General features: G+C 41.2%; 1 protein-coding gene across 1 annotated transcript in view; it reads left to right on the top strand.

Moving 5' to 3' along the window:
* The first annotated feature begins 478 nt into the window (after nucleotides 1-478).
* The window catches only part of LOC106814663 (protein BANP-like), a 29,626-nt gene continuing 6,208 nt past the window's right edge, over nucleotides 479-23,896 (top strand). Inside the window, exons 1-9 of the mRNA XM_014819009.1 lie at nucleotides 479-519; nucleotides 4,193-4,263; nucleotides 4,483-4,544; nucleotides 8,792-8,946; nucleotides 10,337-10,455; nucleotides 10,986-11,142; nucleotides 11,619-11,782; nucleotides 12,082-12,257; nucleotides 12,543-12,656. Of these exons, the coding sequence (XP_014674495.1) occupies nucleotides 4,197-4,263; nucleotides 4,483-4,544; nucleotides 8,792-8,946; nucleotides 10,337-10,455; nucleotides 10,986-11,142; nucleotides 11,619-11,782; nucleotides 12,082-12,257; nucleotides 12,543-12,656 (1,014 nt within the window). The 5' untranslated portion in view covers nucleotides 479-519; nucleotides 4,193-4,196. The remainder of the gene's footprint in view (nucleotides 520-4,192; nucleotides 4,264-4,482; nucleotides 4,545-8,791; nucleotides 8,947-10,336; nucleotides 10,456-10,985; nucleotides 11,143-11,618; nucleotides 11,783-12,081; nucleotides 12,258-12,542; nucleotides 12,657-23,896) is intronic.

Genomic DNA, 23,896 nt, shown 5'->3' with positions numbered 1-23,896 from the left:
ACTTTCTCTTTTGCCACAGCTTCTCTCCTTCCTCCTTATCCCACAACCTTCTCCCGAATCTTCCCATTCCTGTCTGCACCAGCTTCTCCCCTCTCTTCTCACCAAGATTGCCCTTCCTCATCTCCACCATGCCAGCTTCTCCCGCCTCACTACCTTCTCACAGCTTCTCCCTCTACCTTCTCCACCCACATTCTCCCTTCTCCCCTTCCTCATTCGTCAACCAGTTCTCCACCACATAGGGGCAGACTATTCGGTCTACTCGTGCAATACAACAGGCTACTTTCCGACAGCGCATATATATGTTTTGCTTCCTGCAATTTATTCAAATAAGATATTAACAGTACATTATATAATTAAGTTTTTTTAAAGAATTTAATACATTATAAATGTCCTGAAATAAATTTATAGTGGGTAACCTGGGCTACTACAAATAAGAAATAACAACCCACATACGCGTTTATGCGATCACGGTGGAGGCCATTTATCGCGAGTTCACATATTTCGCGTGAGAATATCCAGGTAAACATTTGAGCGGGAAGCAGTAAAAGCAATGTAGACGTTAGGTAGAGTTACAGTTTCATTATTAGCATTTTAATTGTGCCCGATCAACGTGAAGCAATTATCTAGATTGCTTCACTTCAATTGTGTACACTATTCTGTGGATACTAACAAAATTGAGTTGGAAATAAGTTCGATAGGCCCTAGATTGCTACAATATTGTAACCCAAACACAGGATAGTGGTGCATTACTATTACTAGTATTACTATTAGTAATAGTATTACTATTAGTATTACTGTATTAGTATTACTATTACTATTAGTAATAGTATTACTATTAGTATATATCAAATGTACTAATACTAATACTTACTAGTAGTAGTACCCCTGTCACACCTACCCGCGATCACGCTCGCGCTCCCACTACGACCTGAAAAGTATGAAAGCGCGAGGAAAAGTGCAGTAACTGGTAAGGTCTCTGAGAACGAGTTGGTGACACAGTGGAAACTGTCAAGGACTGAAGAGGGTCGCCGTGAGCTACTTTGAGCGCCAAACCTCGACGCTTGTGTTGTTTGAATCAAAACAAGTGCAGGGTTCTCCCTACGTTGCGCAAACGAGGCGCGCGCCCCGTTTTGACTTCCCCCCTGTTTGAATCGTTGCGCCCCCTTTAAATTACCTGCCGCCGTTTAAATTCCACCACAATAAAAGTTTGCCAGCGCGGGATCGATCGTCAAGATTGCCGTTCGACAGGAACATCCGACGCGGTATTTTTACCGTACCACGCATGCACTGCAGACAGTACACAATTAACCTGACAATGCCACAGTTAACCTGTCACTACAGGTCGAAATTAGATTTTAGCTATGGTATCCATTCGGGATACCAGGTATGAAATCTGGATCCCCCCAAAGATCTGGTATCCGCGATTTTTTTGGATAGTAATTTCACAATGTGTATCCAAAATCTTGAAATATGCAATAATAGCATTTGAAATAATTACTATGTTAAATGTAGATTAATATATAAAATCTCGCTCCCGCGTCTAATCATTAGTGGGCTGAGTGCATTCGCCGCGATTATTTACCATAGATAATACAACACAGGTGTTGTATATATATCAAGAGTGCATAATAGAGATCTCTATTATGCACTCTTGATATATATCTATGATTTTACAGCCGCCTCCACAGTACACTGCGACGTCATTGTCTAGACGCTTGTTCATGGTTCGCTTGATACAATCGTAGATACAATGTATACACATCGTTCGCAATTATGATCAACATCGCCACGCTTGCGCTTTCAAATATGCTATGCCTGCTGTTTATAAAACGCTAGTGTGACATAGTAAATTAGTAACTAAAGGGCGCGCACTCCGGCTTCTCGCACTTGCTCAGATGCGCTGCCGTATAAAGTGATAACTCAACACCACTATCCTGATCATGCACGATTTTTTTTTCTATCCCGGCGAGATACCAAGCATTTGAAATCTGGTATCCCGCACAAGAATCTGGTATCCCGCGTATATCGGATTACCGCTGATTTTCGACCCCGCACTAAAACTGTACACACGACTTTCGGCGTATCTTTATTATACAAGAACCCCAAATACCGTCTCATGGTGTGGTGGGCGATTTTACGCAGATTAATTAGTCGTACGGTAAAAATACACGCCCCCCCCCCCTAGTTGCAAACGTATTGAGAGCGTAGTAAGAGCGCAGCGAGAGCTACTTGGACTCACTGAGAGCGCACAGAGTGCACGCAGTGGGAGCGCACTGAGCGCAGTGGGAGCGCAGTGAAAATCAAACTGGGAACGCATAGGATCGCAGTGAGAGCGTAATAAGCAAGTCAAGAGCGTATTGTAAGCTACTGTTAAGCTACATGGTGTCACACCATGGTCACACCACGCCATGGATTTCCATGTACTGCGCTTTTCTTCGCGCTTTCATACTTTTCAGGTCGCAGTGAGAGCGTGAGCGTGATCGCGGGTAGGTGTGACAGGGGTATAACTTATATGGAAACGTTTCGACGTTAGGGCGTGTGAAACATCTCACGAGTTAGCCGGCGAGGCGAGCTCACCGATCTCCAGGAGGGTGAACTCATCCCACGAGCCGAGCTCACCGATCTCCAGACGAGTGAACTCATTCGTCAAGATAACGTCATTTCGAAATAACGCCTTGGGAAATAAATTCACGATTTGAGAGTTGATGAGCTAGAAACACTCGGATTGGGTATGAAAATGAACATTATTGTAAACTTTACATCAGAAGATTGCAAATAATTGCCTCAGCCCTCAAAGAAACGCTGAAAAGGGCCTTCGACGGCTGCCGTATCTTCAGCCACTCCGGAACTATTATTATCAGGTTATTATTGCCCTTGTAATGTTCGCCGCAGCTGCAGGGGCGAATAAGCCCGGGGGCACTCCCTACAAAATAGAGTAGGTATGTGCAACTTGAAAGATGGAATTGGAGGGCTCCGGTACTAACTCGTCACATCAAAATGGGATCACCGGAATTAGGGTTGGCTGGAAAGCATGATGCTCCAGAACTGGACATGTTTGCGAGGGGGGGTCACCGGAACGTATGGAAAAAGTAGAACCTATGCTCCGGGACAGGAAATATGTGAAAAGGGGGTCTCCGGTACGGAAAAAAGTAGGACCTATGCTCTAGGATGTGAAACACAAACAACCACTTCCTTAATGTTTATTTGTTCGGATTATTACTCTTGAACCTGGGTAAAACGTACTTTATCAAGAAAATTTCAGTAAAATTCTGCAAAAAATCACTCAACCATTTTGTAAACCGATGGCTATGCAGCATAATTTTTATACATTTATAGCAATGGCTTCAAGACGGACCTGCAGCTCAGCTCAAATATGATTTGCATAAGAATGATAAAGTCAATCTGAGTTAGATCCATAATAAAGTTATAACGTATAAAAACTTACACTGACGATTATTATGGATCTAACTCAGATTAACTATTTTCCTCTGAACTATAGAGATTCGATGACTTTTCTCAATCATAAGAATGATGTTACGTACACAAAAACGTCCATTGAGCAAGCAAACGGTGCCGATCAGGTTTTTTTAAATATGACACAGGCAGTAAGCCGCAGTTGCTCTGGTTTAAAAAACAGCAAAGAGTTATATTCTTGCAAGAATATTCGCGATTTCTCTGGGTACCCAAGTTGTACCTACATTCAAGAGTGATAAATACATCAAGTGGAAATTTGGCTATGCCCTGATATCATTATGGAAGCGGTTGTTTGTGTGTAATGCAGTTTCTCTTTACTGGTTTATATGTACTACAGATTGCTGGTACATGCACGATATGTTTTTAATAAAGATTAGTTAAATATGCAGAATTTCTGCATTGAGTGCTAATATGTATTCAGAATATACAATTTCATATTTTCATCAGTTGTAGCAAATAACTTGCGAACACTAAAGACTATGGTCAAGTAAGAGATTTATATGTTACAATACTAGTTTGTCAAAATGTTGCACCTGTATTTGAACCACATAATGGAGGCTGCTATGGATTCATTGATAAATGTAGGTTTTCTCCTTGGTGGCACCGGATGGCAATTTTAAAAAAATTCTAAATTTTTGCAGAGATCCCATTAGTGTGCTTGCATGTTCATTCAATATATATATAAATGATAATGATAGCTGTTTTTTCTCTTATTTAGAATAATGTCAGAAGATGCTGCAGCGATGTCAGAGCTGGAACAGGCTGCAGTAGCAGCTCGTGCGTTGCAAGGTAGCAATGTGTACAACTACTCTATACATGCTTCTAACTATTGATGTGTCTGAATAGACTGATCTACTCTGAAGTAACTACTAGAACTAGTTTAAAGTGCAAAATACTGTGTGTGCTACATTTATACTAAAACAATTGGTGACATTCTGCCCTTTGTTGTGGTAGATGATTTATTATAAACTTGCTAGAATCACATTGATGTTGTCCCATTAATTTTAGATGCAGGTGATGGCGAACCAGTTGCTAAAAAGTTCAAAGGAGGTGATATGGACGAAATTAAGGTTAAAGTTCTTATGTGCATGATGTCAAGAGCTTTTACCACAATAATTGATAAACAGAAGTATACGTGTTAACATGCACCCATATAGGGTAATATGTAATTAAATGCATATTTCAGTATTAGGCCACAATTAAAAAAATCTTTGTTTGCCCTCACCCAACCCAGGCTGAAAAGTTTGGGTAGGTAGGTATGGGGCGCCAAGTGTCGCATGACTGATTTCGTTACGAAATCAATGATTTTGTAACGAAATCAAGTCTACAAAGTGATTTCGTTACGAAATCAACTACTGCGAGTGATTTCGTTACGAAATCAGCTAGCTGCAAGTGATTTCGTACGGAAATCATTGCACACTTGGCCGCCCCCGGCACGCAAGTGTCGCATGCTTTACTTTTCGTTACAAAATCAAGTCTTACAAAGTGGATTTCGTTCTACGAGAATCAACTACTGCGAGGTGATTTCGTTACGAAAGCGAACTATCGCGAATGATTTCGTGACGAAAGATGCGACACGTTTTGGCGCGCTGGCGCCGCCAAGGTTGTTAGCATAACTTGCATTTCGTAACGAATAAGTCTACATAAGTGATTTCCCCGTACGAAATCAACTATCTGACGCGTTATTTCGTACGAAATCCATGCCGTCCACTCAGCGCGAGCCGGACGCGCAAGTGATAGCCATGACTTTGATTTCGTTACGAAATCGAGCTTTTTTCCCTTTTTTTCTTCCTGCTTTTTTTTTTTTTTTTTTTTTTTGTCTTGTCTTCTTTTTTTTATTTTCTTTTTTTTATCAGCGAGTTGATATTCGTCTAACGAATCATGCTACACTTGGCCGCGCCTGGGCGCGCCCAATGTCGCATTACCTGATTTCGTTACTAAATCACGCCTACTGCACATCAAGTGATTTCGTAAGAAATCATGCTTACTACGTGGCGTGTGGCATTGGCGCCCAATGTCGCATGAAACTGATTTCGTTACGAATTCGACTGATTTCGTAGGCTACGAAATATCAAGCTCTAGCAATAATGATTGTCGTTAATTCGAAATCAACGTCTACATAAGTATTTCTGTTACGAAAGTCAACACTGCGACGAGTGATTCGCTGACGAAAGTGCAGCGTTATCGTGCAGAATCGAGGTGATTTCGTTACGAAATCATCCTACAAACTTTTCGGCCGTGTGGGGGCGCCAAGTGTCGCATGACTGATTTATCTACGAAATCAAGTTACAAAGTGATTTTCGCTTACGAAATCAAGTACTGCGGAGTGACTTTCGTGGACGAAATCAGCTACTGCCCGAGGTACAAGACTAAGACACTAATACTTTTAACACCCTAATAAATTATTGTTAAATTTGGTTAATTATAAATTGTTGTAAATAAATTCATGAAATATTTGCGTTAATTGCAAATTGGTGGGGAAAAAAACTCCTGACTTTCTCCAGGATCGAAGCAAAGGTGGACCGCCAATATCGATCTCAACAATAGGGAAAGCTGTGGGAGATAGGAGGAGGGGGATGAGAAGCTGGGCGTAGCTTCTTCCTTCTCCACCAGCGTTCTGCCTCCTTCTCCACCAGCGTTCTCCCTTCTCCCCCCTCCTCGCTTCTCTACCAGGCTTTCTCCCCCTCCTTCCCTTCCTCCTTTGTTCACCAGCTTCTCCCTCCTCCTTACCATTTCTCCAACCCAGTGTTGTCCCTTCTCCCCGCTCCTCCTCCACCAGCTCCCTTCTTGCCCCCTGCTCCCTTCCTTCTTTTCCACCAGCTTCTCCCTCCTCCTTCTCCACCAGCGTTCTCCCATTCTCTCTTCTCCACCACCTCTCTCTTCTCCCTTCCTCTCTTTCCACAGCTTCTGCCCCCTCCTCCACAACCTTCTCCCTTCTCCCCCTCCTCCTCCACCAGCTCCCTTCTCCCCTTCCTTATCCCCTCTTCTCCCTTCTCCCTCTCCTCCTCCACAAACTCCCTTCTCCCCCTCTCCCCTCCTCTCTCACAGCTTCTCCCCTCCTTTCTTCTCCACACAGCTTCTCTTCACTCTCACCACCTGTCATCCCTTTCCCCTCCTCCTTCTCACCAGCTTCTCCCTCCTCTCCACACCTGCCCTTTCTCCCCTTCCTTACTTCCACCAGTCTCTTCTCCCTCCTCCTCCACCACCTTCTCCCTTCTTCGCCCTTCATTCTGTCCACCAGCTTCTCCCGTCTTCTTCTCTCCTTCTCCACCAGCGGTTCTCCCCATCCTCCTTCTCCACCTCCGTTCTTCCCCTCTGTTACTCCACAGTTCTCCCTCTCCTTTCTCTACGCAGATTCTCTTTGTTTTACCGGCCATTGTATAGCGTCATAGCGTGTGCGCGAGGGGGAGGGCGCGTTACAGCTGTCTATACAATCAGGCAGTAGATGATAGGGTAATAGAATATTCGGATTATCTCACTCCTGATACAATGCGCCCAGTCAAAACAGTACGAGGCGGGCACGGGCAGGGATTCTTGGAATTTGTGCTTGTGGCCTTTTGATCTTGTCGTTGTAGGAGATTTTGCACCATTCTGTGTTGTGGCCTGTTCGCATATTGTTGTGCGTTTTGCATTTGTGGTTGTGATGTTTTTGTGCGTTTGTGTTGTGATTTGCGTTTGTTGTTTTTTTTGCGGGGCGGGATTGAATTTGTGTGCTGCGTGATTTGTATTTGTGTGTGGATTTGTATTTGATGTGTTGTGGGATGTTTGTGATTTGTGGGGTGTGCTTCTGGTGTCACCGTAGAAGCACCATGCCGACACTTGCGCCTTACGCCAAGTGTAGGCATGATTCTTGTGAACGAAATCACATCGATGGTAGTAGCTGATTTCGTCACGAATCACATCGCAGTATGTTGATCGTAACGAAGATTACTTGTGTAGACTTGATTCGTAACGGAAATCCTTTGTAGACCTTGATTTCGTTCACGAACATCACAGGGGGCGTGTGTGGATTTGGTGACTGGGATTCGTTAGCGAAACAAGTGATTCAGTACACTGAAATCAGTGCCATGTGACCACTTGGGCGCCCCTTTACGCTCTCAAGTGTAGCATGATTTCGTTAACGAAATCACGTCGATTTTTAGTTAGCTGATGTATGTAACGAAATCCATTAATGCAACATTTGTCGGCGCGCGCGGCGCCACAAGGTGATAGCATGATTTTTCGCTTACGAGAACATCCCTCACTCAGTAGCTGATTCGCTAACGGACATCAACGTCATGCTACACTTGGCGCGCCGGCTCGGCGCAGGTCACCGGTGGGGGACTCGGACCGCCCCTCTTTCGCTCCCACCATGTCCCCCTCAGAGTGTCGGCATTTGAATTTCGTAACGAAATAACGCTCTGCAGTCAGTTGATTTCGTAATCGAAATCCATGTAATACTTGATTTCCGTTACGAAATTCACTTCTGTATACTTGATTTCGTTACGAATCATAGTCGTATGCTTACACTTGGCGCGCCAGTCGCATGCCCTTATCAGTCACGAAATCCACTCGCAGTAGTTGAATTATAACGAAATTCCATTCGCCAGTAGTTGATTTCCGCAACGAATCACTTCGCAGTTAGTGTGATTTCGTAACGAAATTCACTTGTGGTAGGACTGGATTATGTTAACGAAATTAGAAGTCTATGCGACACTTGGCGTGCCGCTGGCGCCAAGTGTAGCATTGATTTCGTAAACGAAATCATTTGCAGTAGCTCATTTCGTAAAGCCGAAATCACTGCGCAAGTAGCTGATTTGCGTAACGAAGTCACCTCGCAGTAGTGATTTCGTAACGAAATCACTTTGTTAGTACCTTTGATTTCGTTACAAAAAAATGCATTGATTTCGTAACTGAAACTCCGAAGTCGACGACGACCCACTTTGGCCGTCTCCCATTATGGTACGGTTAGGTTCTTTATATTTAATGGCGCATAGGGATCTTTTTACAAATTCAGCATGGTGTCTACATGCTCGGGTGTGCTTGTGTGGAGATACCTTTTATGTTGAATGTTTGTTTTGCTTGGTACATATAATGTATTGCCTACAGATTTATATAATGTACAGTGATACAATTTGTAAAAAAAAAAAGAATGTGAAAGATCAATACAAATTTTTGAGTCGGCCCCTTTTTGGCGGGTCGGTCGGTTGAGGGCAAACAAACAATATTTTTATTATGGCCTTAGTCCTTGTCAACCCGTGCAGACCTAAGCAAATCAAAGAAGCTTCTACATGCATGATGATAATTTGCTTTTGAACCAAGTTGATTTATATTCCAGTCCATCCTGGTCACTATCAACAAGGCTATATCGCTGCGGCTGGATGCGATTGAGTCAAGGCTGGACAATGTCACTAAGACTTGTGAGATGCTGGAGGTGCGGGTGAATACACTTGGCACTACAGTGAAGGAACAAGTGGAAGCTTATTCTAACAGGTACAGGAATTTCTGGCACTAATGTTAAGCTGGATTTACACTACCGACTTTGTGTTGGTGAATTGGCGAATTGGACCAACTTCTCAACTATACAATCGTCAGTGTAAACGCAAGTGTGTTGCGCGACAAACCGATCGATAGCAACTAGTTGGGAGATTAGAACATATTCTATTTTTACAAACTCGGAGTTGCCGAATTGTTGAATTGGCCCAACTCGCCAATTCTCCAACATAATGTCAGTAGTGTAAACCCAGCTTTAGCCTGCCATATACAGCCATTATATGTGCAGTTACATGACTTATGCAATCTTGGTGGATCATCAGAAGTGGCCCTGAGGTTCCTGAACTATGTCTGCATAGTCTGTGTAACACCATTCACATGCATGCTATCTGGTTACAATATTAGTGTCAGTGGTGCCTAATGACCTTTTGTGAAAATTCTGAAAAAGAATTTGTGTGATGTTCCAACATATTGCCTTTGCATGTACAGATGTATGTTGCTAGTAGTGCATGGCGGTATAATAATAAAGTAAGTAATACTAATTTCTTCCTAACCTTGAATCATTTATGATGTAGTTAAGGGGAAAGTTTAGCCCTAAAGATAACCATAACTAATAATTAAACTGCTGGTGGGTAATCTGGATGTGAGCCCACCTTGGCTCATGTTTGTAGAGCATATAATATTATGTTTATTGTCGTGAAGAAAACAATTGAACATAATAATAAAAGCTCAATTGTGTGTTACACATACATAATATCAGGAGTTAATAAAGACAAAGGAGTTTGACACGTATTTGGTACTGATTTCACTACATTTTTACCAACCAGCGCAGCGTTTACTGTGGGATTCAACCATAAAAACAAGGCATTCTAACTATAGTTTCAAACGTATAGGTGCAACGTAACTTAATTTCTAAGCGCATTTTCTGCACTCGGCTAGACTACGGCCTAAAAGCCCTGCCGCGCCTCCTTCCAGTTGCTGTGTATGCAAATTTCCTGCTTGGCCTCGCCACACGACCGTAAATAACGTGAAAACTATTTCGTGCAAAAGTATGAATTATGTCAAAACGAAGGAAGCTACGCGGTTTGTAATACTACCGGAAGATAGAATAAGGACCAGTGAACAAAAGAAGCTCATGTTTGTATACATTTGTATTTTTATTAACATCGAACTCGTACGACAAAAATGTAGTGAAATCAGTACCAAATACGTGTCAAACTCCTTTGTCTTCATTAACGCCTGATAATATATAGTCAGATTATGGATGTATATGTATAATTATTTAATGAATTTTTCCATAAGAGTTTAATGTTTCTTATATTCAGAGTAAGTGACTCTTCTGTCTGACATGCATGTCAAATGTATCATTTGATGCTTGATATCTTTATAGGTTGTCAAATGGCAATGATAAGAAGCAACCAGATGGCATGCATGCACAGGATATGCAAAAGAGCAACGATGGAGGGGCCTCAGGATCAGACAGCGAGATGAGGGCTAATGAGCAAATAGGTAGCACAGTTTTTGTCATGTGCTTTTAGAAGAAGATCAGTGAAGTTGAGAGCTTTACTTGCTGTACTGTCAAGAAACAAACTAATAATTGTTTAGTAAACTTTGTGCATTTGCATATTTTAAAGTATATTTGCAAATTTCAGTTTGAAATTGAAAAGTCAATTGTGAAAATATGAGTTGCTGCTGGCTGTAATCTGGTGTAGTTAGTTTGTCATGTTATGCTGCAATTATAGTAGTTGATTAGTGGTCTGTAACTGTCAGTTATTATGCAATTTGAATATTTATGACACCTTGGGTTAAAAAGGACCAGTATTGTGATGGTGCAGACAGACAACTTCAATCATCATCTTAAACTTGAAGCAACTCATCTAAAACTTTCATAACAAACATAATCTGTTTATTGTAGATAGAGTCATAGATTCAATAAGAGGCAACAGTTCTGTGGTGTCATGTCTTCGAGAATTGTTTCAGACAAAACACAGCCATTTTCTAATTGTACTTATACTGATCCTGAACTACTTTTACCTCAGATGACTCGGTGGAGCATTCGCAGGACGCATACAATTATATAGGTAGGGGAGCTGTGACACTCATCACACTAAACTCGTATGAGGATTACCCAGATGGCTCTTGGATGGGTGATGAGAGCAACATAGAAATGAGAGTGCGATGCCAAATCACTCCCAAGTATGTAGTCCACTCATGTTCGCACATCACAGTACCACCTTGTCATGGTCATGTGCATGTAAATAGACTGTCAGAGCCAAAGGAAGTGTTACAGTGTCTACACATTGGGAGTTTATTATGGTTGTTCCATGTTGTAAAGTTGAACAGATGAGTGGTGTGGGTGTTTCACATTGTAGAGTTAATCAGTTTACCTGTATAGAAGTTCCATACAGTTGAGCTGACAAAGTTAATTGTACAGGTTTTACACTTAGTAGAGTTTGTCAGGTGTAGTGATACAGATGTTATGTTCAATGCTGCTATAATTTCCATGGTATTAATAATGTTGGGTATTAAATAAGTTTTCAGCAGCAGCCAGTGAATTGCTGGGTCTTGGTTTCTATTAGTATTATTATGCTGTTACAAATATTTACAGTAATAAATTGGGGTGCCTTTTTTCTCTTGTGCTAAGGTTTTTATCCATGCATTTATTTTTCTAGGGAACTGCTACACATTAACACTGCTCACAAAACTCCAGAGAAGATGGCACTGAGCCTTTTGGATGCACTATTTGACAGAGAGATACAAGCAATATCAAACATCTCTGGGACAGGAAAGCACAACAAGAAACAATTAGACCCCTTGATGGTTTATGGCATTCGATGTAAATATTTGTTTAAACTGAAATGCTACGTGAAGCTTGTATTTTTGAAGGGATATTACACCCTAGAATCTCAGGGTAGATTATGAAACGAACAATTCTTTTATAGATATTTCTAATAAATATTAAACAAAATTTTTTATGTAGCATAATTTAACCCTATTTTAACTGAAAATATGCAAGGAACCTACCTATGGTCATGAGTATTGCCAAATCTCAGTCTTTGTCCTGGATTCCTCCGAGCATTGCTCAATGCTGTTTGATCTTGACATGCTACGTGTTTTTGTTGTTGAATTTCACAGGCCACCTTATTCATCATTTCAACATCAATGAAATTGATTGGTATAGAATCAAGCAAAACCTTGACTCCAAATGCCGGAGTGCCCACCGACGCAAGGTTAGAGGGCAGAACATCTCTCCTGGCAAAGGGCCGCTTCACTCATTTGGTGCAGGGAGCCAGAGTGATGAGTCACAAGATGTACGTTTTGCCACGCATAGAATACTTTTTCCATTGTTATTAGGCAATGCAAACCTTTGCAGCGATCAATTTAAATATTATAACACCTTGTTAAGTGATTCTCTAAGTGAAACAGGCATCAGTAACAATGGGAATTTCACTGCTAATGTTATCATGGTGAATAAACAAGCTTCATGCCCAGATGTTTTCGGATGTACTTCTTACAATTTACATGAGAGTGACTATTCAGAATTTAGCTGAAACGTCATATGTTAAGTTTGATTACTGTGTAATATCTTTATGCAGTATCCTGGGGAGTTGTCTATACAGCAGGAGGGTGAAGGAGAGGACCAGTCTGCCATGGCTCTGGTGACAATGCCCAGTGGAGAGCAAGTACAAGTGATGCCATCACAGATACATGTAAGTACACTTTGTAGTTCTCAGCAGGGTTCGACACTAACACTAGTCCGTTAGTCTGAGACTAGTAAAAAATAAGAAGGACTAGTAAATGCCCCATAGCCGTTAGTCCTGCGTACTAGTTATTTTCCCCGTCCTTCACCGTTCCAATTTCCCATCTTCCTATCGATTTTACTATAGTCCCCGGCGGCAGCTTCTCTCAACCAAGATCCAAAGAGCTATATATAACTCATTGCCATCAACAAGTTTTCCCTGTTAGACGCGCTAGTACAAGTAGATGCTAGACCCTATGACAGTACAAACATTGTTAAACAATGGGGCCACAAACTAGTCTACGGATCGATCGCTTGACAGTAGCTGTTGACATAGAACAATTAATGGTCTGATTGTATAAATGACAATTATAATAAATCAGTTATACGTTCTCATAGCGAGGTATTTACATCGCAACCACATCGCATGCGTGTTTTACTTGAAGCAGTCGATATAAATAGTTATCTATAGTAGTGATACAAGTAGTGAAGCATAGTAGTAGGTACATCCTTATCCAATACTAACATCAAGGTTGTTATGTGGAAGTATTTGGACGGAGCTCGTCCTCCACCTCCTAAACCTAAGTCGCAGGAGGAGAAATTAGATGGCCAGCGTGTATATGATAAGACCAAAAGGATGCTTACGTTCCAGCCAGCGTAGAAATCGGCATACCCGTGGCTAGAGTATGACCTGTGATGCAGGCTGTATGTCTGGTAGTTTTTTCACCGGCACTACAAACTATCGTTTGGAAACTGTTAAGGTGCATGATGCTTCCGAGGGGCACATAAAGATCATAGCAAAAAGAAATGCAAGGACCATGCCTGTTCACGAAACAGTGGGGGCAAAAACACTAACTTTAATGAACAAGGCCATAATAGCAAAACTGAATATCCTAATTAGAAATGCACATGCTATTGGAAAAAACTGCAGGCCCTACACCGATTACGTCAAGCTGTGCCAGCTTGACAAGACCAAGGGGTTAGATGTCGGCAGCACTTACCTTACCGACAAGGTCTGCCAGAGGTTCATTACGGCGATAGCCGATACAAGGCGCCGGGAACAACATTTGTTTTTAGCTCATCTGACATAGTCAGATGCAGCTTGTAGAATCGCATGATCGTCCGTCCGTCCGTCCGTCAACAGTTGGGCACAAATCTAAACGGCTCGACGTACGGTCACGTTATTCGGGACGTGGGGGGGTAATCCGAAAACGAGTTGGGATGTCGAAGCTGGGGGTCAAAGGTCAAAGGTCAAGCGTCAATGAGGTGTACAAGAATGGGTGACATCACGCGCTTAACTTAAGGTATAGGGAGGAAATGCAGAATTGCGGCACAAATCTAAACGGCTCGACCTAGCTCTCGTGATAGTTGGTGTATAGCATCATGGTAGGAAAAGCCATCACTGTGCTGAAATGGGAGTCACAGGTCAAAGTCAATGAGAGCACAGGGCAGATTTTAACATTTTTCTGAGGACATGGTCTGACAGAGCGATTGAAAAACTTTTTTGTTTCAGCGTGACCTAGCATTTTTATGGCATTATTGAAAGGACCATGAAATCTACTTCTGCTGACATGCGAAGAGTAAGTGTCAGAATAACCTTTTGAACTAGTGGCTGTCATCGGATATCGCACACTCATCAAAGTAATCGCGCATGGATTTTGCGCTCCGAATCGATATCGAAATTTAACGAAAAATAGCGATCCGTACAGTATATAAAAATAAAGAGTTGGTACATCTTTACGCGCCAGCGAGCTTGCCGTGTCATTTTACATACGGCACAATACGCTGAACGTACATGTATATATAGACGCATGTTCGGCTTCTTTATACAATGTATTACCATCAGCGTTCGCTGACCTGAGCCCACCCCTGTAATTATCTCGCGCCTTAGGCCTTAGAAAATATCTCGAAAAATGCGCTAAATATTCCTTTCCGGAATAATCTTCCAAAAAATCTCTTAAATATCTCAAATTTTGTTTCTAAATATCCCCAAATTTTTTCTTAAATATCTTCAGTAATTTCAACGTAAATGTCTTTTAAACATATTTATGTTTGGTGGCGAAAAAATCGCAATACAGAATTATATTTAAATTAAATTTTATTAAAAAATTATAAAATAATATAAATTAAACAATTTTTATAACAGAAAAAGACAATCATTCTTCAAATCCTTTATATTTCGAGAAAATATGGGTTTTATCTTCTAATATTAAGGAATTTTCTAAATATCCAGATTTTCTATAATATCCGAAAAGTTGCTAATATCTAAAAAATATCCGGAGTATTGTATCTAACGACTACATCCGCCACGCTTTATACGCTTATCTATGCACGTGTATAATGCCTAGTGTGGCGTAGTAATGCACGAAGGCGTCGTTGTCGTAACAGGCTACTACAGATATGTACCCGAGGTAGTTTTAGGTTGTTTAGTCTTATGTTTAATATTTTTATAGTGCAGGTATGTTTAGGGTTAGGCGTTACGGGATTAAGGGGCTACACTTTCTGTAAGTCAAGTTGCGTAAACTTTTGTGTTACATATATGTACTCGGGATCCATATTCTGTAGTACCCTGTTCGACAACGACCCCTTGAGCCGTAGATAATGGATACATCATGCTATGCAGCGAGACCGATGAGAATCGCGGTGCCTGAGCTGTTCAGATCGGCGCACTCGCTCAGATGCGCTGCCCGCTATAACGTTGTTAACTCAACAACCACCTATCCCGATTTGTCTTAACTATTCGAAGCGGATACCAAGCTTTAGGAAATCTGGCATCGCAACACAAAAATCTACTATCCCGCGAATATAATAGGAGGTACGCTAATTGTCGACCCCGGTGCCCCAAAATATCATTTCGTCACTATACTATCCCAGATCTTTTTTGTATATGTACTTACTCCATACACTAGAAATCTTCTTTGAGTATTCATATGACCTGCCTTGGGTAGGTTAAATTCTTTTTTCATTCATGCTCCAGTTAAAGGAAAGAGAAGTCTGTGGTCGGGAATATTTGCTAAGTTTCTTTTGCTACATAATGTTTTATATATAGTTAAAGTGCAATCGGATCCGATCGAAACGATATCAGAAACAAAATATCAATATCGGAATCGAAATAATTTTATACAATGACAGCGCCTACTTGTTGAACCCCAAGTAGGACAGGGTTAAACATTGGATTTGTTGACTGTCTGTTAGAAAAGGAATATTGACTGCCGGGTTTATCTAGTAGAATCTATACATGCCTGGATGTATGCAGGCTACAATTTCACAGTGAATTTCAAAAGCTAAATTTTGGTTAAAGAAGGTTTATGCTCCTTAAATCGTTATAATTTCTATGGAATTCTGTACTGTCAGTATGTTACATGTTACCGTAATGCCACTGCAGTGGCTACTGCCAGTGCATGTGTTGGTTGGGTACTGTGTAGTTTTTGCCTGCGTTATTGGTTACAGGTGGCAGCTCTCTATTGCAGCCTGTAGGCTTGCCTAGCGGTAAATGGATGGATGGCTGCTTACCTATTCTGTCTTGCAATAGTCTGTTGCTATCTACGTACAGATGGGAGCTTCCATTTTTAATCTGGAAGACACTGTTAACGTACGCGCCATTCCGGCGAACTTTCATAACGATTCCAACGCACTTCCTTTGAGAAGGTTCCTGATACCATCCCTGTGCATTCCACTGTTTCGGCGTGTATGTGAACACATTTGGACTAACAGAGTTTATGAATCCCACCACTCCACCACAGAGTCACCGCAGTAGACGTTAGATGAGCGCTGTCGCTCCGCGGCACTTGTCTTATGATCCATATCAAAGTTACGTATATTTTATACAATTGAATGTCTTTTACAAAACCTTTCTGGGGGAGACCCCTTGTACCCTGGGGAAGACCCCCTGTACCCCCTAGCAGAAGGGGGGCTCCACCCTCCTACCCCCCGGCAAATCACAATGCTCGTCACTTTGTGTCTAGTAAGAGTCCTTCGGCAGGACTAGTAGAATCTTGGAAGGACCAGTACATTTTTTATTTACTAGTCCTGTGGACTAATGAACTAAAATGGTTAGTATCTAACCCTGCTCAGTGGATCATCTTTGGGAAAATCATATATTGGTTTGGTGAATTCATGAAATGTTAGATTATCTATAGTCTGTATGATTAACTGTGGAATTAGTTGTGGAATTAGTCATTAATAGTTTCAGCTGTGTATAACAATATAATAGAATAACAATAGCTGCTGTATATGCTGTGCCCTTATGATTTCGTTAACGAACCAGTAAAGTCTCCACTTACTTTGACACCTTAAAAACTGTTTATGTAAAATATTTATTAGGGTTGCTGTACAAACAAATAAAATGATACGGAATAGGGGGTCCTCTTAGATATCTGGACATTTTGTTCAGTTCAAGTGCCCTAAACAAAAACAAAAGCAAAAACAAAAACATTTTGTCCCATGTAATTTGATTTGAATTCCTAGAATGACTACCTAGACTAGTTTAAGAACTCCTGGGTATGTTAATTGCACCTAATAATGTGCGCAACTGCGCGCAAGATCTGCGCTCAGCGCTTCGGATCAACACCTTTCGGCAACGCTTCTCTAGTATCCCGTCTCATCTGGATGTTTTTTTTACAGAGATTTAGTATAGAGATGTGTAGAGCATAGAAAGACTGTTTAGAGCCATTATTCTCCTACACCAGAATATTTACACGCTGTTGTATCACATTCGTACTACGTTTATATTTAGGGCCCACATTTCATCCGTATTCTACACAGTGAGAGATGGCGTGGCAGGTGGCGCTACGGTGGTGGTGGTGGTAGTATTGTTAATAGTTAGGAGTGCTTGATATTCTTGGTACTACTGACAACACTGTAGTTCCTTGGCATGTATAAGGTGCATCCTGTGATAAAGATAGCCAATTTTTTCTGTTAGTTGGGTAACTTTGCACCAAATAAATGGCCCAAATCTTATATAACCCAATTTCCATAAGCACATAATCTAGTCTGCCATATCAATCCTCAAACAGCTGAGCAGCCCTGTTTCGTTACAAATTGTTTGTTTATGTGTGTGTGTGTGTGCGTGTGCGTGTGCGTGTGCGTGTGCGTGTGCGTGTGCGTGTGTCTGTGCGTGTGCGCATGCGCGTGTGCGCGTGTGTGTTTACAACAGTGTAATCAATGGAAACAATAGTTTCTAATTTTCTAAAATGGCATTGGACATTACATTTGGTCATTGTCGTTGCAGTATGTCTTGACCTTAACCCTGGGAATACTGCTAAAGGCATTGTGGTTGGGCTTGCGTGTGCGTGTGTCTGTGCGTGTGCGCATGCGCGTGTGTGTTTACAACAGTGTAATGGAAACAATAGTTTCTAATTTTCTAAAATGGCATTGGACATTACATTTGGTCATTGTCGTTGCAGTATGTCTTGACCAAAAATTGAGATATTTAGAGATTTTTTGGAGATATTCCGAAGGATATTTAGGCATTTTCTGAGATATTTGTCTAAGGCCTAGGCGACGATAATACAGGGTGGTCTCAGGTCAGCGAACGTGATAGGTAATACATTGTATAAAGCAAGCCAAGACAATGCGTCTAGACATACATGTACGTTTCAGCGTATTGTGCCGTATGTAAAATGAACGCAAGCTCGCTGGCGTAAAGATGTACCAACTCTTTATTTTTATATACTGTATCGGATCGCTATTTTTCGTTAAATTTCGATATCGATATCGGACGCAAATCCATCGCGATTCTTTGATGAGGTGGGTATCGATGACAGCCACTAGTCAAAAGTTATCTGACACTTACTCTTCGCATGTCAGCAGAAAGTAGATTTCATGGTCCTTTCAATAATGCCATAAAAAGTCTAGTCACGCTGAAAACAAAAAAGTTTTTCAATCGCTCTGTCAGACCATGTCCTCAGAAAATGTTTAAAATCTGCCCTGTGCCCATTGACTCTTGACCTGTGACCTCCAATTTCAGCACAGTGATGGCTTTTCCTACCATGATGCTATACACCAACTATCACGAGCCTAGGTGAGCCCGTTTAGATTTGTGCCGCAATTCTGCATTTCCTCCCTATACCTTAAGTTAAGGCGTGAATGTTCCACCTTCTTTACACCTCTTGACCTTGACCTTTGACCCCCAGCTCGACATCCAACTCGTTTTCGGATTACCCCCCCACGTCCCGAATAACGTGACGCGTACGTCGAGCCGTTTAGATTTGTGCCCAACTGTTGACGGACGGACGGACGGACGATCATGCGATTTCTACAAGCTGCATCTGACTATGTCAGATTAGCTAAAAACAAATGTTGTTCCCGGCCCTTGTATCGGCTATCGCCCGTAATGACCTCTGGCAGACCTTTCGTAAGGTAAGTGCTGCCGACATCTAACCCTTGTCTTGTTCAAAGCTGGCACAGCTTGACGTAATCGGTGTAGGGCCCTGCAGTTTTTTCCAATAGCATGTGCATTTCTAATTAGGATATCAGTTTTGCATTATGTGCCTATGTTCATTAAAGTTAGTGTTTTTGGCCCCCACTGTTTTCGTGAACAGCATGGTCCTTGCATTTCTTTTTGCTATGATCGTTTTTTTAGTGCTCGCCTCGGAAGCCATCTCATCACCTTAACAGTTTACCAAAACGATAGTTTGTAGTGCCGGGTGAAAAAAACTACCCATGACATAAGCCTGCAATCACATGGTCATAACTCTATGCCACGGGTGATGCCGATTTCTACGGCTGGCTGGAACGTAAGCATCCTTTTGGTCTAATCATATTATCACGCTAGGCCACTATTCTTCCTCCTCGCTTAGGTTAGGAGTGGAGCTGAGCTCGTCCAAATACTCCGCACATGAACAACCTGATGTTCAGTATTGGTAACGGGATTACTCACTACTATGCTTACTAATGTATCGAACTACTAGTAGATTAACTATTGTATATCGACTGCTTCAAGTAACAGACGCGCATCGATTTGGTTGGCGATTAAATATCCTCGCTATGAGAACGTATAACTGATTATTATAAATTGTCATTTATCACAATGCAGACCATTAATGTGTTTCTATGTCAACAGCTATCTTGTCAAGACGATTCGATCCGTAGACTAGTTTTGGCGCGCCATTGTTTAAACAATGTTTGTACTGTCCATTAGGTTATCGTGCTACTATGTACTAGCGCGTCTAACAGGGAAAACTTTTGATGGCAATGAGTTATATATAGCTCTTGCGGATCTTGGTTGAGAGAAGCGCCGCCGGGATAATAGTAAAGATCCGAGTAGAAAATGGGAAATTGAAACGGTGAAGGACGGCGGAAATAATACGTAGCCAGGACTAACGGCTATGGGGCATTTACTAGTCCTTCTTATTTTTCACTAAGTCCTCGGGACTAACGACTAGTGTTAATGTCGAACCCCTGCTGAGAACTACAAAGTGTACTTAACATGTATCTGTGACTGCATCAACTTGTACTTGCTCTCCCACTGGGCATTGCCAGCCAGAGCCATGCAGACTGGTCCTCTCCTTTCACCCTGCACTGTCTGTATAGACAAGACTCCCCCAGCATCTGCATAAAGATACTTACACCAGTAATCAATACTTAAGCATATGAACGTTTCATACTATAATTCTGCGATAGTCACGTCTCATGTAAACTGTAAGAAGTCATAAAATCATCAAACATCTGGGCATGAAACTGTGTTTATTCACGCAATGATAACATAGCAGTGAAATTCCGTAATTGTTCACGATGCCCTGTTTCACTTAGAGAATCACTTAACAAGGTTTATAATATTTAAATTGATTCGCTGCAAAGGTTGCATTGGCCTAATAATCAGCATGGAAAAAGTAATTTCTATGCGTGGCAAAAGCGTACATCTTGTGACTCAATCACTCTGGCTGCCTGCAGCAAATGAGTGACGCGGGCCTTTGCCAGGAAGATTGTCTGCGCCTCTTCAATCCTTCCGCGTGGGCCTCGCGCATTTGGAGTGCAAAGTTTTGCTTGAGTTCTATATCGCAATCAAATCTTCATTGATGTGAAAATGATGGAATAAGGTGGCCCTGTGAAATTCAAGCACAAAAAACACGTAGCATGTCAATAGACAGCAGCATTGAGCAATGCTCGGGGAATCGCACGGAACAAAGACTGAGATTTGGCAATACGCAGACCATAGTAGGGTTCTGTGGCATATTTCAGTTAAAAATAGGGTTAAATATGCTCCAGTAAAAAATTTTGTTAATATATTAGAAATTACTATAAAAAATGTACGTTTCCCAACTACCCGCTGAGATTCTAGGTGTAATATCCCTTTCAAAAATACAGAGCTTCACGTAGCATTTTCAGTTAAACAAATATTTACATCGAATGCCATAAACCATCAAGGGGTCTAATTGTTCTTTGTGTCTTCCTGTGCGCCAGAAGATTGTTTGATATTGCCTTGTATCTCTTCTGTCAAATACGTGCATCAAAAAGCCTCAGTGCATCTTCTCTGGATGTTTTGTGGCAGATGTTAATGTGAACGGCCATTCCCCTAGAAAAAATAAATGGCATGGATAAAACCGCTATAGCACAAGAGAAAAAAGGCACGCCCAATTTTATAACTGTAAAATTTGTAACAGCATAAGTAATACTATAGAAGCCAGACCCAGCAATTCAGTGGCTGCTGCCTGAAAACTTTTAATACCCATACATTATTAACATACCATGGAAATTATAGGCAGGCAATTGAACATAACATCTGTAATCACTAAGCTGAACATACTCTACTAAGTGTAAAACCTGTACAAGTTAACTTTGTCAGCTCAAACTGTACTGGAACTGCTATATCAGTAACTGATTAACTCTACAAGTGAAACACCACACTACTTCTCTGTTTCACTATCACCACAATGGAACAAACCTATAATAAATCCCATGTGTATGACACTGTACACACTTCCTTTGTCTCCTGACATCTATTTACATGCACATGACCATGACAAGGTGGTCTTGTGATGTGCGAACATGAGTGATCTGACATACTTTGGGAGTGATTTGCATCGCACTGCTCCATTCTATGTTGCTCTGCACAAACCCATCACAAGCCATCTGGGTAATCGCTCCATACGAGTTTAGGTGAGTTGAGTGTCACAGCTCCTACCTATATGAATTGTTTGCGTCCTTGGACTGCCACCGAGTCATTCTGAGGTAAAAGTAGTTGTCAGGATCAGTATAATTACAATAAGAAAATGGCTGTTTTTTGTCTGAAAAAATTCTCTCGAAAGACATGACACGCCGACAGAACTGTGCCCCCATCTATTTGAATCTATGACTCTATTACAATATAAACAGATTATTTGTTATGAAAGTTTTTAGATGATGGCTGCTTCAGTTTTAATGGATGATGATTGAAGTTGTCTGTCGCACACATCACAATACGGTCCTTTTTAAGACCCAAGTGTCATACAATATTCCAAATTGGCATAATAAACTGACAGTCTTACAGACAGACTTACTCAACTACTTATATTGCAGCATAACATGACGAAACTAACTAGCACCAGATTACAAGCCACAGCAACTCATATTTTCACAATTGAGCTTTTTCAACTTCAAAGCTGAATTTGCAAATATACTTTCAGAATATCAACTCACAAAAGTTTCGTAAACAATATTAGATTTTGTTTTTATGACAGTACAGGCAAGTAAAGCCTTAACTTCAACTTGATCGTTTGCTAAAAAGCCACAATGACAAAAACGGTGCTTACTATTTGCTCATTAGCCCTCAATCTCGCTGTCTGATCCTGAAGTGCGCGCGCTCCATCGTTGCCTTTTGGCATATCTCTGTCATGCATGGCCATCGGGTTGTCTTATCATTGACCATTTGACAACACTATAAAGAATCAAGCATCAAATGATACATTTGACATGCATGTCACAGACAGAAGAGTCACTTACGTCTCGAATTAAAAACATTAACTCTTTATGAAAAATTCCATAAATATTATAGCATATACAGTCATAATCGACTATATATTAATCAGGTGCGTGTAATGGAGAGACAAAGGAGTTTGACAACGTATTTGTAGCTGATTTCACGTACATTTCTTGATTCGGAGTTCGACTCGTTAATAAATAAAATGTGGATACGAAATCAGTAGGTGCTTCTTTTGTTCACAGTCCTTATTCATCTTCGGGTAGGGTATTTAAGCAGAACCGCGTTTAGCGTTGCTGTCGTTTTGATCGATAATTCTATACTTTTGCACGAAATGTGTTTTTACGTTATTTTACCTGGTCGTGTGGCGAGGCCAAGCAGGAAATTTGCAATACACAGCAACTGAAGTAGGCGCGGCAGGCTTTTAGGCGGAGTTAGCTAGCCGAGTGCCAGAAAATGCGCTTAGAAATTAAGTAGCGTTGGCACCTATACGTTTGAAAAATATAGGTTAAGAATGCTTTGTTTTTATGGTGAATCGCACAGTAACGCTGCGGCTGTTGTAAAAATGTAGTGAAAATCAGTACTAAATACGTGTCAAACTCCTTTGTCTTTATTAACTCCTTGAATATTAAGTATGCTGTACATCAACTATTGAGCTTTATTATTTATGTCAATTTTTTCTTCACGACAATAAACATAATATTAATATGCTGCTAAAAACATAGCCAAGGTGGCTCACATCCAGATCAGCCACAGCAGTTAATTATTATTATGGTTTATCTTTAGGGCTAAACTTCCCCATTAACTACATCAAAATGATTCGAGTTTTGGAAAGAATTAGTATTGCTGCTACCTATTATTATTATACCGCGCATGCCTAGCTAGCAACATACATCTGTACCATGCAAAGGCAATTGTTGAAACACATCACAGCAAATGTCTTTTCAGCAATTTTTTCACAAAAGTCATTAGGCAACCACTGACACTAATATTGTAAGCTAATAGCATGCATGTGAACTGTGTTAGCACAGACTATGCAGACATAGTTCAGGAACCCAGGGACACACTTCTGATGATCCCCACAAGATGGCTTAAGTCAATGTGAACTGCAGCCATATAATGGCTGTTATATGGGCAGGCTTAAAGTGGTTTACACTACGTACTACATTATGTTGGAGAGCATTGGCTCGAGTTGGGCCAAGTTAACAATGTCGCAACTCCGGTATTTGTAAAAATAATGATTTTCAAATCTCTCCAACTAGTTCTATCGATCGGTTTGTCGCGCACCACCTTGCGTTTACACGTGACGATTG

The sequence above is a fragment of the Priapulus caudatus genome, unplaced genomic scaffold (assembly GCF_000485595.1).
Source record: "Priapulus caudatus unplaced genomic scaffold, Priapulus_caudatus-5.0.1 Scaffold959, whole genome shotgun sequence".
Classification (NCBI taxonomy): domain Eukaryota; kingdom Metazoa; phylum Priapulida; class Priapulimorpha; order Priapulimorphida; family Priapulidae; genus Priapulus; species Priapulus caudatus.
Note: the sequence above shows the minus strand (reverse complement) of the source record. Positions and strands in the feature narration are given on the sequence as shown.